The following is a 12594-nucleotide window of genomic DNA, read 5'->3' as shown; positions in this document are numbered from 1 at the left end:
CCTGTTAGTCTTTCTAACTTTTAATAACAACATGTCTACTCCTGTGTGTTTGGGGCAAGGCGTCACATTTGATGTCTGATTTGATTTATATATTTATTTGTTATTGCCTTCTCTTCCCAAATCCAATTTTAGCTGACATTTCTCATGACTGTAACGAAGAATGACCTTTGAAAAGGACACTTCCGTTCTTGCATGCAGACGGGTGGTGGTCTAGTGGTGTAGGGAGGCAGGCCTAGTGACGGGGAGGCAAGTCTTAACAATGGGAGAGGTGTTGTTGCCTTCATCCATCTCCCCTACCCCTCTCACCCACCGAGGGAAAGCCCACCCCCAGGCCTGCAAGTCACCTTGGGAAGGTGTTACAGCGGAAGCATCTGCCCCCGACCTTAATGTTGTTCAGAGTGATAATTGCATTGGGGCTTTGACTGCTCTCTCCTTGATCTCTCTCTCATGATCAATTCTCTGATTCAATGAGCCTAACACAATACACTGGCTGAGGAACAGAGGAAAGCGTGAAGAAAAAAAGTTCCCATGTGCTTTGGGTGCAATGCCTGGTTATGAGGTAATGAAGCCTTCATAAGGACTTAATAATTCTTCCCTCTTTATGTTAATAGGGTTCGTAATCCACATCGACAGGCTCCTTCACCCTTCCAACCCTCCAACACCACTCACACAGCACTCTCCGTCTAACACAGAACACATTCAGGCTCATGGCTACATCATAATTGTACAGATACGCTACAGATACGACCGTTTACCCACAATGACACACGTAGAGTGACAGTCTGAATGCCTTGCACAGAATATACACACATGCTCATATGTTCATTGCACGCATCTATGCATGATTACACACCCATGCATATTCATGCCAACATATAGTGCACCGATGCATTCAGGGTTGGTTCTAGCCTTTTGGGGGCCCTAAGCGAGGTTTGGTTGGAGGCCCCCCCACCTTTTAGTGTCTCACCTCTTAATGGTGGAGAGAACTTTAAAAAAAGTTAATTTCCTTCAATTCTACACATTTTGCCATAGGGCGTATAGAAAATGTTGCAGTTTCAAGGAAGGTTCTTTGCAATTCACCACATTTTGCCATGGGGAGGAGAGAACATTTTGCAATTTTACAACACATTTCATACAATTCTATTAATTTTGCCATTGAACAGAAAGAACAAATGTGCAGTTTAACAGATAATTTCCAGCAATTCTACACATTTTGTCATGACTTATGCCATGTTAATATGATATCTGAGTGAGAGTGACTAACAAAACCAATGGGGGCCCCCTGGAAGTCAGGGCCCCTGGGCATGTGCCTTGCATGCTCAGTGGGTATTCGGCCATGATTACTACAAGTTTAGATAGCTGGTTAGACTAACTTACCAATAATACAGTTGTTAGCTGATACAGCTTATTGAGTGAATGACAAGAAAATAAAAACTGCTGATGCACAACCAAATGTCAGAATTGGAACTTGTGTTTTCTACTATACCTGACTGAGGTCCTAAAAAAAAGTGCATACGGCCTCCCGAGTGGCGCAGCAGTTTAAGGCACTGCATCTCAGTGCAAGAGGCGTCACTACAGTCCCTGGTTTGAACCCAGGCTGTATCACATCCGGCCGTGATTGGGAGTCCCATAGGGCGGCGCACAATTGGCCCAGCGTTGTCCTGGTTTGGCCGGGGTAGGCCGTCATTGTGAATAGGAATTTGTTCTTAACTGACTTGCCTAGTTAAATAAAGGTTAAATAAAAAATAAATAATAATAATATATATTTTTTAAATGTATTTCGCTTATGCCTGGGGCCGCCCCTGTATGCAGAAAATACTGTGTCGAAACAACACGAGTTCTTCCAGAGGCCTCCTGCTCTTCCCCTGCTCCAGTATGAAGCTCTCCCTAAACCATTCCAGTAATTGATTCTGTCTGTGTGACAATCTGAAAGGGATTATTTGTGAGCCAAGAGAGGTTTCCTACAAAATTCCGTTATTGTGTTCCATTTTTAGACTAATGGTGTGAATTTATTTGTTTTTTTTCCTCTGAAAAGCTGCAGCTCACATCATATTTCCATTCCCATGTGATGCCATTATCTCTTTATCACTGTTACACAGATGGAAGGTGACTGTTAGACTGGGGAGCATCATCTTTTGATGCTGCAAAGGGCAGGTCAACAACTGCAGAAACCATTACTAATCACAACTAATACTCTGTTGTCTAGCAGCCAGAAAAAAATCCTTTGTCAACAGGCCATCTTCATGGGCATACTTTCTTAGAAACACTAGCTTTTTCCTCCTACAGTACACTTGTATCTAATTCCAGTGTCTATATTTGTCCTTCTGAGGGCAGTCTTTGTGTAGAGTTCCCATTTCTCATTAGCGTGTCCCCATCCTCAGGGGGACAGGCTTGATAGACAGATGGACAGACAGACAGTCTTTTTGCCGGCTCAGTTAGCTCTGGCTCTGGCGACATGTTATTTTCCTAGGACTGGGCTCTTAATACACAGTGTCCAGATGAACTCCTTTGTGTGCCAAGAATAATAACATGTAGAATTAAACCATACAGCCCCTGCTAGTCCCAATGGATGCAGCTTTAATAATCTCATTATCAATTTAATGAGGTGATTAGAATGCCAGAGGCCAGGGGTGCACATAGAGTGTTATGGAAGATGCTAGTAGCATCCTGAGTCCTCCTGGCGTCTTGGTGGTGCAGTCCTCCTGGCTCCTAATCCTTCAGCTAGCTAGGGGATTCGTTACCATTGTCTCTGGAGACCTGGCTCGACACGGCTGCTGTAATGCCGGGTCACACGCTCTGTCTCTGTTATGGTGGTCGCAGGTCCTCTAAAAAAGACATACAGCTCTGTGTGGGGTTCTGTTCCCTCTGTGTGGGGTTCTGTTCCCTCTGTGTGGGGTTCTGTTCCCTCTGTGTGGGGTTCTGTTCCCTCTGTGTAGGGTTCTGTTCCCTCTGTGTAGGGTTCTGTTCTCTCTGTGTCACAGAAAATGCTAGGTACAATCATGAGCGGTGGCAAGCGCCTCTTTGGCTTTTTCGTTGCCACGGAAACAGGCATGTGCAGCTGCGCATCAGTGTTTAGTAGGGTTAGTCTAGGGCAGTAGTTCCCAACCAGGGGTACTAGGACAGGGGGATACCTAGTCAGAGAAGACATATTAGACCACAGGCCTGCTGGTAAAATGCACATGAGGGGGTACTTCAGGGGGACTCCGGGCAGAGCAAAATTCAGTTGCTGGTACAGTACCCAAAAAAAGGTTGGGAACCACTGGCCTATGGGATCCCAATGCACCCAACCACCAAATGAAGTACTTGCCGAGGAAGCACATTAAGCATCGGAACAATTTTGTTGTTTCATTTGATGCAATCAACCTGGACAGACCTTTTCCTTTGAACCTTAAACATGTAAACAACATAGACTACCCATGATTCAACTACGCCATAACATGTATAGTAATGATAAAGAATGGTATGAACAGTAAGCTTTCCTCCCCTTTCCCTCTCAATGATTGAGGTAAAAAAAAAACAATTACAGACTTCGTCTACCCCGACCCAACGATTTGAAATCCTTGAAAGGGAGTGAATGAGTGCACACTGCAGGGAGAAGAGGATGTGTGATAGGAATTGGACTGTAATGTGGGGGACAGGCAACCAGCCCTCAGCTGGGCAATTTGACTCTCCAAAATCCTCAAGCTGAATTAGTCACAGTGGCTGCTGAAGAGCCTCCTGTGCCTGACCAACTGAGGCCGGCTTCTTACCCGTAATGCGGGATACTGAGTCTATGCTACCTACCGCCAGGTCTGAGATAGGGAAGGATTTACTGTACAGTAGAGTGATTTGATCTTTATATTTGAGAAAATAGCCTGAACTGCCCATCCTACTGTATTTCTCTATCCATGGTGCTGAAGTAAGAACAGGCAAAGGGCTGTGTTTGAATACTGGCGCTGTCCATGGTCCTGTAGTAGAGAGGAGCAGGTAACGAGTATGCAGTGAATATTGTACAGCAATGTGGACTATTGACAGCACTAAGAGATATGTGTAATTATGCTGCCCATAGATGCTGCCCATTGATCTGGTCTTGTGCTGTCTGTGGTTCTGTATAGAGAGGCTACTGAGAGGTGTGTGTAGTGTACTCTTTCCCTGTCCGTGGTGCTGCAGAGCAAGGCAGCAGAGGGAACAGGTCAGGGACAGGCAGCCAGAGAATCAGCAGTCCCCAGCTCCCCAGGGCCAGATGAGTGGTAAGACTGCAGTGGAATGCATTGATTATCTGTCAAGCAGGCCTGCTAGGATCTAACCAGGGCAGTGTTAGGGTATTAAGTGATCTGAAGTATTCAATGAATATTGATAATGAGTGGCTGTTCGCCTGGCTCTACTATTAGTGATTCAACCCCCCTGGTGCTCACCGTCTCTTCACAGAGATGGGTCTGGGTTGGAGAGGGCTTGGGTAGCTGGTCCCTAGTGAGCATTTCACTGTGTTAGTTTGATGGTGCAATATTTTCACATCATTGCGTTGATCTTGAGCACAACCTCGTACTTCATACTGTAGCCTACCATTTTTCACTCCTGGAAGCGCATGCCTTTTCGTATTGGAAGTCGCTCTGGATAAGAGTGTCTGTTAAATGACAAAAATGTAAATATAAATATGTTATCAGCTCTCCAGAATACATACAGATCCTTTGGTGGACCACTCACTCTCGCTCTACAAGAATGCCTCCATTTCAGGGTTTAACACCTTAGAGAGGTGCTCTGGTGGTTACATGCCTTATCTCACCTCCTTTGTATTGGATTTGAAGGCCTCAGGCCCTCGCTGTCTCTATTTAATTTGTTGTCTTGAAAATGACCAAGTCTGTCTTTATTGGATTGTCAAGGCTGCTCCGTTCCCTCCGGCACCACTTATTCTCTCAGGATTTTTCGTGTTTCTTTTGGTTTGTGCTTTGTGTTTTCTCTGCTGCTGTTTTCTTCACCCGCCTCGGCCACATAGTCCAGCACTAATACATTTATCCCTCTCTCTGTGTTTTCTCTATCTCCCTCTCTTCTACAGAAACTTATCGAAGAATCCTCTGACCACATTATCATGGCAACTCTTCCAGAATCTTCAACTCTTCGAGCTGTAAGTTTTTGTACATTTTTTTACCAAATCAAAATCAAAATCAAATCAAATGTATTTATATAGCCCTTCTTCCATCAGCTGATATAACAAAGTGCTGTACAGAAACCCAGCCTAAAACCCCAAACAGCAAGCAATGCAGATGTAGAAGCACGGTGGCTAGGAAAAACTCCCTAGAAAGGCCAAGACCTAGCAAGAAGCCTAGAGAGGGGTGGCCAGTCCTCTTCTGGCTGTGCCGGGTAGAGATTATAACAGAACATGGCCAAGATGTTCAAATGTTCATAAATGACCAACATGGTCAAATAATAATAATCACAGTAGTTGTCGAGGGTGCAACAAGTCAGCACCTCAGGAGTAAATGTCAGGAGTAAATGTCAGTTGGCTTTTCATAGCCAATGATTAAGAGTATCAGCATAAATACTGGAGGCTGAGACAGGAGGGGTCAGGAGACACTGTGGCCCCATCCGAGGACACCCCCGGACAGGGCCAAACAGGAAGCATACAACTCCACCCACTTTGCCAAAGCACAGCCCCCACACCACTAGAGGGATATCTTCAACCACCAACTTACCATCCTGAGACAAGGCCGAGTATAGCCCACAAAGATCTCCGCCACGGCACAACCCAAGAGGGGGGAAGACCACCAGGAAGACCACGTCAGCGACTCAACCCACTCAAGTGACGCACCCCTCCTACGGACGGCATAGAAGAGCACCAGTAAGCCAGTGACTCAGCCCCTGTAATAGGGTAAGAGGCAGAGAATCGCAGTGGAGAGAGGGAAACCGGCCAGGCAGAGACAGCAAGGGCAGTTCGTTGCTCCAGAGCCTTTCCGTCTTTTCTATCCCTGGCAAAGAGAATCAGGAGATGTCTCATTTTTGGTACTAATGCATCAATATGCACACACACACACACGGTATCTGCAGTTGGTAACATATACAATATAACTGATAGAGATGTAGAATGCTCAAGAACTACCTTCACACTCCTGGGCCATACTACACTCTTATGACCTACTGAAGAGATGAGTCTGCAGTAAAGACTTAAAGGTTGAGACCGAGTCTGCGTCTCTCACATGGGTAGGCAGACCATTCCATAAAAATTGAGCTCTATAGGAGAAAGCCCTACCTCCAGCTGTTTGCTTAGAAATTCCAGGGACAATTAGGAGGCCTGCATCTTGTGACTGTAGAGTAAGTGTAGGTATGTACGGCAGGACCAAATCAGAGAGATAGGTAGGAACAAGCACATGTGATGCTTTGTAGGTTAGCAGTAAAACCTGGAAATCAGCCCTTGCCTTAACAGGAGGCCAGTGTAGGGAGGCTAGTACTGGAGTAATATGATCACATTTTTGGTTCCAGTCAGGATTCTAGCAGCCGAATTTAGCACTAACTGAAGTTTATTTAGTGCTTTATCCGGGTAGCCGGAAAGTAGAGCATTGTAGTAGTCTAACCTAGAAGTAACAAAAGCATCATTTTTGGACAGAAAGTTTCTGATATTTGCAATGTTAAGTATATGGAAAAAAGCTGTCCTTGAAATGGTCTTGATATGTTCGTCAAAAGAGAGATCAGGGTCCAGAGTAACGCCGATGTCCTTCACAGTTTTATTTGAGATGACTGTACAACCATCAAGATTAATTGTCAGATTCAACAGAAGATCTCTTTGTTTCTTGGGACCTAGAACAAGCATCTGAGTTTGAAAGTAGAAAGTTTGCAGCCATCCACTTCCTTATGTCTGACACACAGGCTTCTAGCAAGGGCAATTTTGGGGCTTCACCATGTTTAATTGAAATGTATAGCTGTGTGTCATCCGCAGAGCAGTGAAAGTTAACATTATGTTTTCGAATGACATCCCCAAGAGGTAAAATATATAGTGAAAACAATAGTGGTCATAAGACAGAACCTTGAGGAACACTGAAATTTACAGTTGATTTGTCAGAGGACAAACCATTCACAGAGACAAATTGATATCTTTCCGAGAGATAAGATCTAAACCAGGCCAGAAATTGTCCGTGTAGACCAATTTCGGTTTGTTTGTCTTCAGCTCTTTCTAAAATCTTAGAGAGGAATGGAAGATTCTATATAGGCCGATAGTTTTTTATATTTTCTGGGTCAAGGTTTGGTTTCTTCAAGAGAGGCTTTTTTACTGCCACTTTTAGTGAGTTTGGTACACATCCGGTAGATAGAGAGCCATTTATTTTGTTCAACATAGGAGGGCCAAGTACAGGAAGCAGCTCTTTCAGTAGTTTAGTTGGAATAGGGTCCAGTATGCAGCTTGAAGGTTTAGAGGCCATGAATATTTTCATCATTGTGTCAAGAGATATAGTACTAAAACACTTGAGTGTCTCCCTTGATCCTAGGTCCTGGCAGAGTTGTGCAGACTCAGGACAACTGAGCTTTGGAGGAATACGCAGATTTAAAGAGGAGTCCGTATTTTCCATGTGAATATTAAAGTCACCAAAAATTAGAATATTATCTGCTATGACCACAAGGTCCAATAGGAATTCAGGGAACTCAGTGAGGAATGCTGTATATGGCCCAGAAGGCCTGTAAACAGTAGCTATAAAAAGTGATTGGGTAGGCTGCATAGATTTCATGACTAGAAGCTCAAAAGATGAAAACGTTTTTTGTTTTTGTAAATTGAAATTCGCTATCGTAAATGTTAGCAACACCTCCGCCTTTGCGGGATGCACGGGTGATATGGTCACTAGTGTAACCAGGAGGTGAGGCCTCATTTAACACAGTAAATTCATCAGGCTCAAGCCATGTTTCAGTCAGGCCAATCACATCAAGATTATGATCAGTGATTAGTTCGTTGACTGCCTTTGAATTAAGGGATCTAACATTAATTAGCCCGATTTTGAGATGTGAGGTATCACGATCTCTTTCAATAATGACAGGAATTGAGGAGGTCTTTATTCTAGTGAGATTGCTAAGGCGAACACAGCCATGTTTAGTTTTGCCCAACCTAGGTCGAGGCACAGACACGGTCTCAATGGGGATAGCTGAGCTGACTACACTGACTGTGCTAGTGGCAGACTCCACTAAGCTGGCAGGCTGGCTAACAGCCTGCTGCCTGGCCTGCACCCTATTTCATTGTGGAGCTAGAGGAGTTAGAGCCCTGTCTATGTTCGTAGATAAGATGAGAGCACCCCTCCAGCTAGGATGGAGTCTGTCACTCCTCAACAGGCCAGGCTTGGTCCTGTTTGTGGGTGAGTCCCAGAAAGAGGGCCAATTATTTAGAAATTCTATATTTTGGGAGGGGCAGAAAACATTTTCAACCAGCGATTAAGTTGTGAGACTCTGCTGTAGAGCTCATCACTCCCCCTAACTGGGAGGGGGCCAGAGACAATTACTCGATGCCGACACGTCTTTCTAGCTGATTTACACGCAGAAGCTATTGCACTTGGTGACCTCTGACTGTTTCATCCTAACATCGTTGGTGCCGACGTGGATAACAATATCTCTATACTCTCTACACTCGCCAGTTTTAGCTTTAGCCAGCATCATCTTCAGATTAGCCTTAACATCGGTAGCCCTGCCCCCTGGTAAACAGTGCGGGTAATGGAGTCGCCAATGACTAGGGTTTTCAATTTGTCAGAGCTAATGGTGGGAGCCTTCGGCGTCTCAGACGCCGTAACGGGAGGAATTGAGACCAGAGAAGGCTCGGCCTCAGACTCCGACTCGCTGCTTAATGGGGAGAACTGGTTGAAAGTTTCTGTCGGCTGAATGAGCAACACCGGTTGAGCATTCCTACAGCATTTCCCTCCAGACGCCATGAGAAAGTTGTTTGGCTGCGGGGACCGTGCGAGGGGATTTATACTACTATCTGTACTTACTGGTGGCACAGACGCTGTTTCATCCTTTCCTACACTGAAATTACCCTTACCTAACGATTGCGTCTGAAGCGGGGCTTGCAGCACAGCTATCCTCGCCGTAAGGCTATCGTTCTCCTGTATATTATGAGTACAGCGACTGCAATTAGAAGGCATCATGTTAATGTTACTACTTAGCTTCGGCTGGTGGAAGTCCTGACGAACCATGTCGTTAAAACGTCCAGAGTGAAAAAGTTGAATGAAAAAAAGTTGAGTGAGGGAAAATATAAACGATAATTAAAAAGTAAAAACCGTAAAATTGTCAGGTAGCAAAGTAAGGTTGGCAACAAAATGCACGTAAACAAGTCTGCAAGTTGTTATTTGATCAACTTGTGCACCCAGAAAAACCTTTCATAGAGCCTGTTATATCCTAAGTGTGCATTTACCACAACCTTCATGGTTTCCAAATGGATTCCCACCTTCTTCCATTCAAAGCCAAACAACAATTAACTTGGAGAAAATCATTGAAACAGACAAAGAACACGATACTTTTATTTATTTATTTATTTATTTACTTTTTTTTACCCCCAATTTCGTGGTATCCAATTGTTGTAGTAGCTACTATCTTGTCTCATCGCTACAACTCCCGTACGGGCTCGGGAGAGACGAAGGTTGAAAGTCATGCGTCCTCCGATACACAACCCACACTGCTTCTTAACACAGCACGCATCCAACCGTACCAATGCGCCGGAGGAAACACCGTGCACCTGGCCACCTTGGTTAGCGCACACTGCGCCCAGCCCGCCACAGAAGTCGCTGGTGTGCAATGAGACAAGGACACCCCTACCGACCAAGCCCTCCCTAACCCGGGCGACGCTAGGCCAATTGTGTGTCGCCCCACAGACCTCCCGGTCGCGGCCGGTTACGACAGAGCCTGGGTGCGAACCCAGGAACTCTGATGGCACAGCTGGCGCTGCAGTACAGCGCCCTTAACCACTGCGCCAGCCGGGAGGCCTGAACACGATACTTTATTCCCTGTGTCATAACCGTTGATTTAATGGATGTGACATATGAGTGTGTTAAATGGAGCTGTCCAGGCCGGGTGATTCTCTGGTCCACAGTCCAGGTGTTTCCAGGTGGTCCTTTAGTTTCTTGTTTGTCCACGAATGTACAGGTGTCGGATCTTAATTTGAACGCTCTTTTGTTGTTGAGAATTCTCCTGCATCACCAGAAATGCAGATGAGCTTTGTGATTTACATTAATTCACTGAAAACCCACACTAACACACGGCTACATTAACAGTATTGCACTTTATATGTAGCCTAATTTTGGCCAGCTAATAGCCTAACCACCAATTAAGCAACATCATAGACTAAACTTTCAAATCCTGCTGCTGCAGCTGCAGGATTATTTTGCTGTGACAATATAGGTCACATTAAAATCCTACACCTGTATGAGCAATCAGTGTTTATGGCCTGAATCTGGTACTTGTTTGGACCTGTTAGGTCCTCCCTTTCGGTAGAATACACAAATTGAAGCCAAGCGTTGATATATGGCCATCGTAGAGTTATTACACTTGCATCCCCTCCATCCTCTCCAGTCCAGGAATCAGAGTGAGTGCTTTCCCTAAATAGCAGAGAGCCTCAGCCAGGGCCTGACGCAGAGCAAAGAGCAGGGAGCAGGCTAGGCTTTATCATCGCTCAGCTCAGCCCAGGGAGGGGGAACAAATGAAGAGCAGCTGTAAGGTTGTGATATAAATGTGGTATTTTAAGCTATGGAAACAGGGCAGCTCCTCTGAGGAGGCCTATCTTATTTTCATGGTTGCCTGTCCTTTAGAGGCAGAAGGAGGAGGAGGATGGTGTACATGGAGCACTACTAAAAGCAACCAAATACATAGAATACTTGAATAATGCCAGAGTAAGAATATCATGGGCAGCAGAGTAGCTGATGATAGGAGTTAGAATGTACAGCTGATTTGTAATGGAATATCTACATAGTCATACAGAAGCCCATTATCAGCAACCATCTCTCCTGTGTTCCAATGGCACGTTGTGTTAGCTAATCCAAGTTCATAATTTTAAAAGGCTAATTATACATTTGAAAACCCTTTTGCCATTATGTTAGCACAGCTGAAAACTGTTGTCCTGATTAAAGAAGCAATAAAACTGTCCTTCTTTAGACTAGTTGAGTATCTGGAGCATCAGCATTTGTTGGTTCGATTACAGGCTCAAAATTGCAAGAAACAAAGAACTATCGTCTGAAACTGAAACTCTAGTTTGAGAAACGGATGCCGCACAAGTCCTCAACTGGCAGCTTCATTAAATAGTACCCGTAAAACAACGTCAACAGTGAAGAGGCAACTCTAGGATACTGGCCTTCTAGGAAGAGTTGCAAACAAAAAGCCATATCTCAGACTGGCCAATAAAAATAACATTTTAAGATGGGCAAAATAATACACACACTGGACAGAGGAACTCTGCCTAGAAGGCCAGCATCCTGGAGTCACCTCTTCACTGTTGACGTTAAGACTGGAGTTTTGCTGGTACTATTTAATGAAGATGCCAGTTGAGGACTTGTGAGGCGTTTCTCAAACTAGACACCCTAATGTACTTGTCCTCTTGCTTAGTTGTGCACCGGGGCCTCCCACTCCTCTTTCTATTCTGGTTAGAGACAGTTTGCGCTGTTCTGTGAAGGGAGTAGTACACAGCGTTGTACAATATCTTCAGTTTCTTGGCAATTTCTGGCATGGAATAACCTTCATTACTCAGAACAACAATAGACTGATGAGTTTCAGGCCATTTTGAGCCTGTAATCCAACCCACAAATGCTTATTCTCCAGATTCTCAACTAGTTTAAAGAAGGCCAGTTTTATTGTTTCTTTAAACAGAACTACAGTTTTCAGCTGTGCTAACATAATTGCAATGATCAATTAGCCTTTTAAAATGATAAACTTGGATTAGCTAACACAACGTGCCATTGGAACACAGGAGTGATGGTTGCTGATAAAGGGCCTCTGTACGTCTATGAAGATATTCCATTAAAAATCTGCCGTTTCCATCTACAATAGTCATTTACAACATTAACAATGTCTACACTGTATTTCTGATCAATTTGATGTTATTTTAATGGACAAAAATGTGCTTTTCTTTCAAAAACAAGGACATTTTCTAAGTGACCCCAAACATTAGTGTAGCTGTATGATGAGAGGGTATACTGACAACATGGAAAAGGTTGAGTGAAGTAGAGACAAATAAGTGTTGTTTTGAAGACACAGATAAAGTATAGACTCTACAGATGGTAATTTTGTTGTGTGAACTTAAATGACCGTTCCTTTTGATACCATTGTTATTTCTAGCCATATTTGGACTGTGTGTGTCTTCTGAAGAGTACAGCCTGTTAGAAGAATAAAAAACCTTTCATTCTGCTTATACACTCTTACAAAAAAAGTTTATATCTAGAATCTAAAAGGGGACAGCCGAAGAACCATTTTCAACCCCTTTTTTTCCAAGAGTGTAGTATTTAATCTCTAATTACTAAAACTGTTCAACAAAGGCTCAGTGATAAGCGCCCGACATCACAGCTTGAGCAAAGAGAAGAATCTGACGAAAAGAAGATGAAACTGGTTAGAAATTAGTGCCATTTCCTTCTGACCAATTGGGAACAAAGACATTGATTAATTTCTTATTTT

The 12594-nt window shown here is 44.1% G+C and overlaps 1 protein-coding gene across 1 annotated transcript in view; it reads left to right on the top strand.

Annotated features, from left to right (window-relative positions):
- The window catches only part of LOC139381714 (neurotrophic tyrosine kinase, receptor, type 3a), a 253132-nt gene that overhangs the window by 91532 nt on the left and 149006 nt on the right, over positions 1 to 12594 (top strand). The window contains exon 4 of the mRNA XM_071125444.1: positions 5033 to 5101. Within this exon, the coding sequence (XP_070981545.1) occupies positions 5033 to 5101 (69 nt within the window). The remainder of the gene's footprint in view (positions 1 to 5032; positions 5102 to 12594) is intronic.

This window comes from Oncorhynchus clarkii, chromosome 2, assembly GCF_045791955.1.
Source record: "Oncorhynchus clarkii lewisi isolate Uvic-CL-2024 chromosome 2, UVic_Ocla_1.0, whole genome shotgun sequence".
Classification (NCBI taxonomy): Eukaryota; Metazoa; Chordata; class Actinopteri; order Salmoniformes; family Salmonidae; genus Oncorhynchus; species Oncorhynchus clarkii.
The sequence above is the reverse complement of the archived record's forward strand: the minus strand, read 5'-3'. Positions and strand labels throughout refer to the sequence as shown.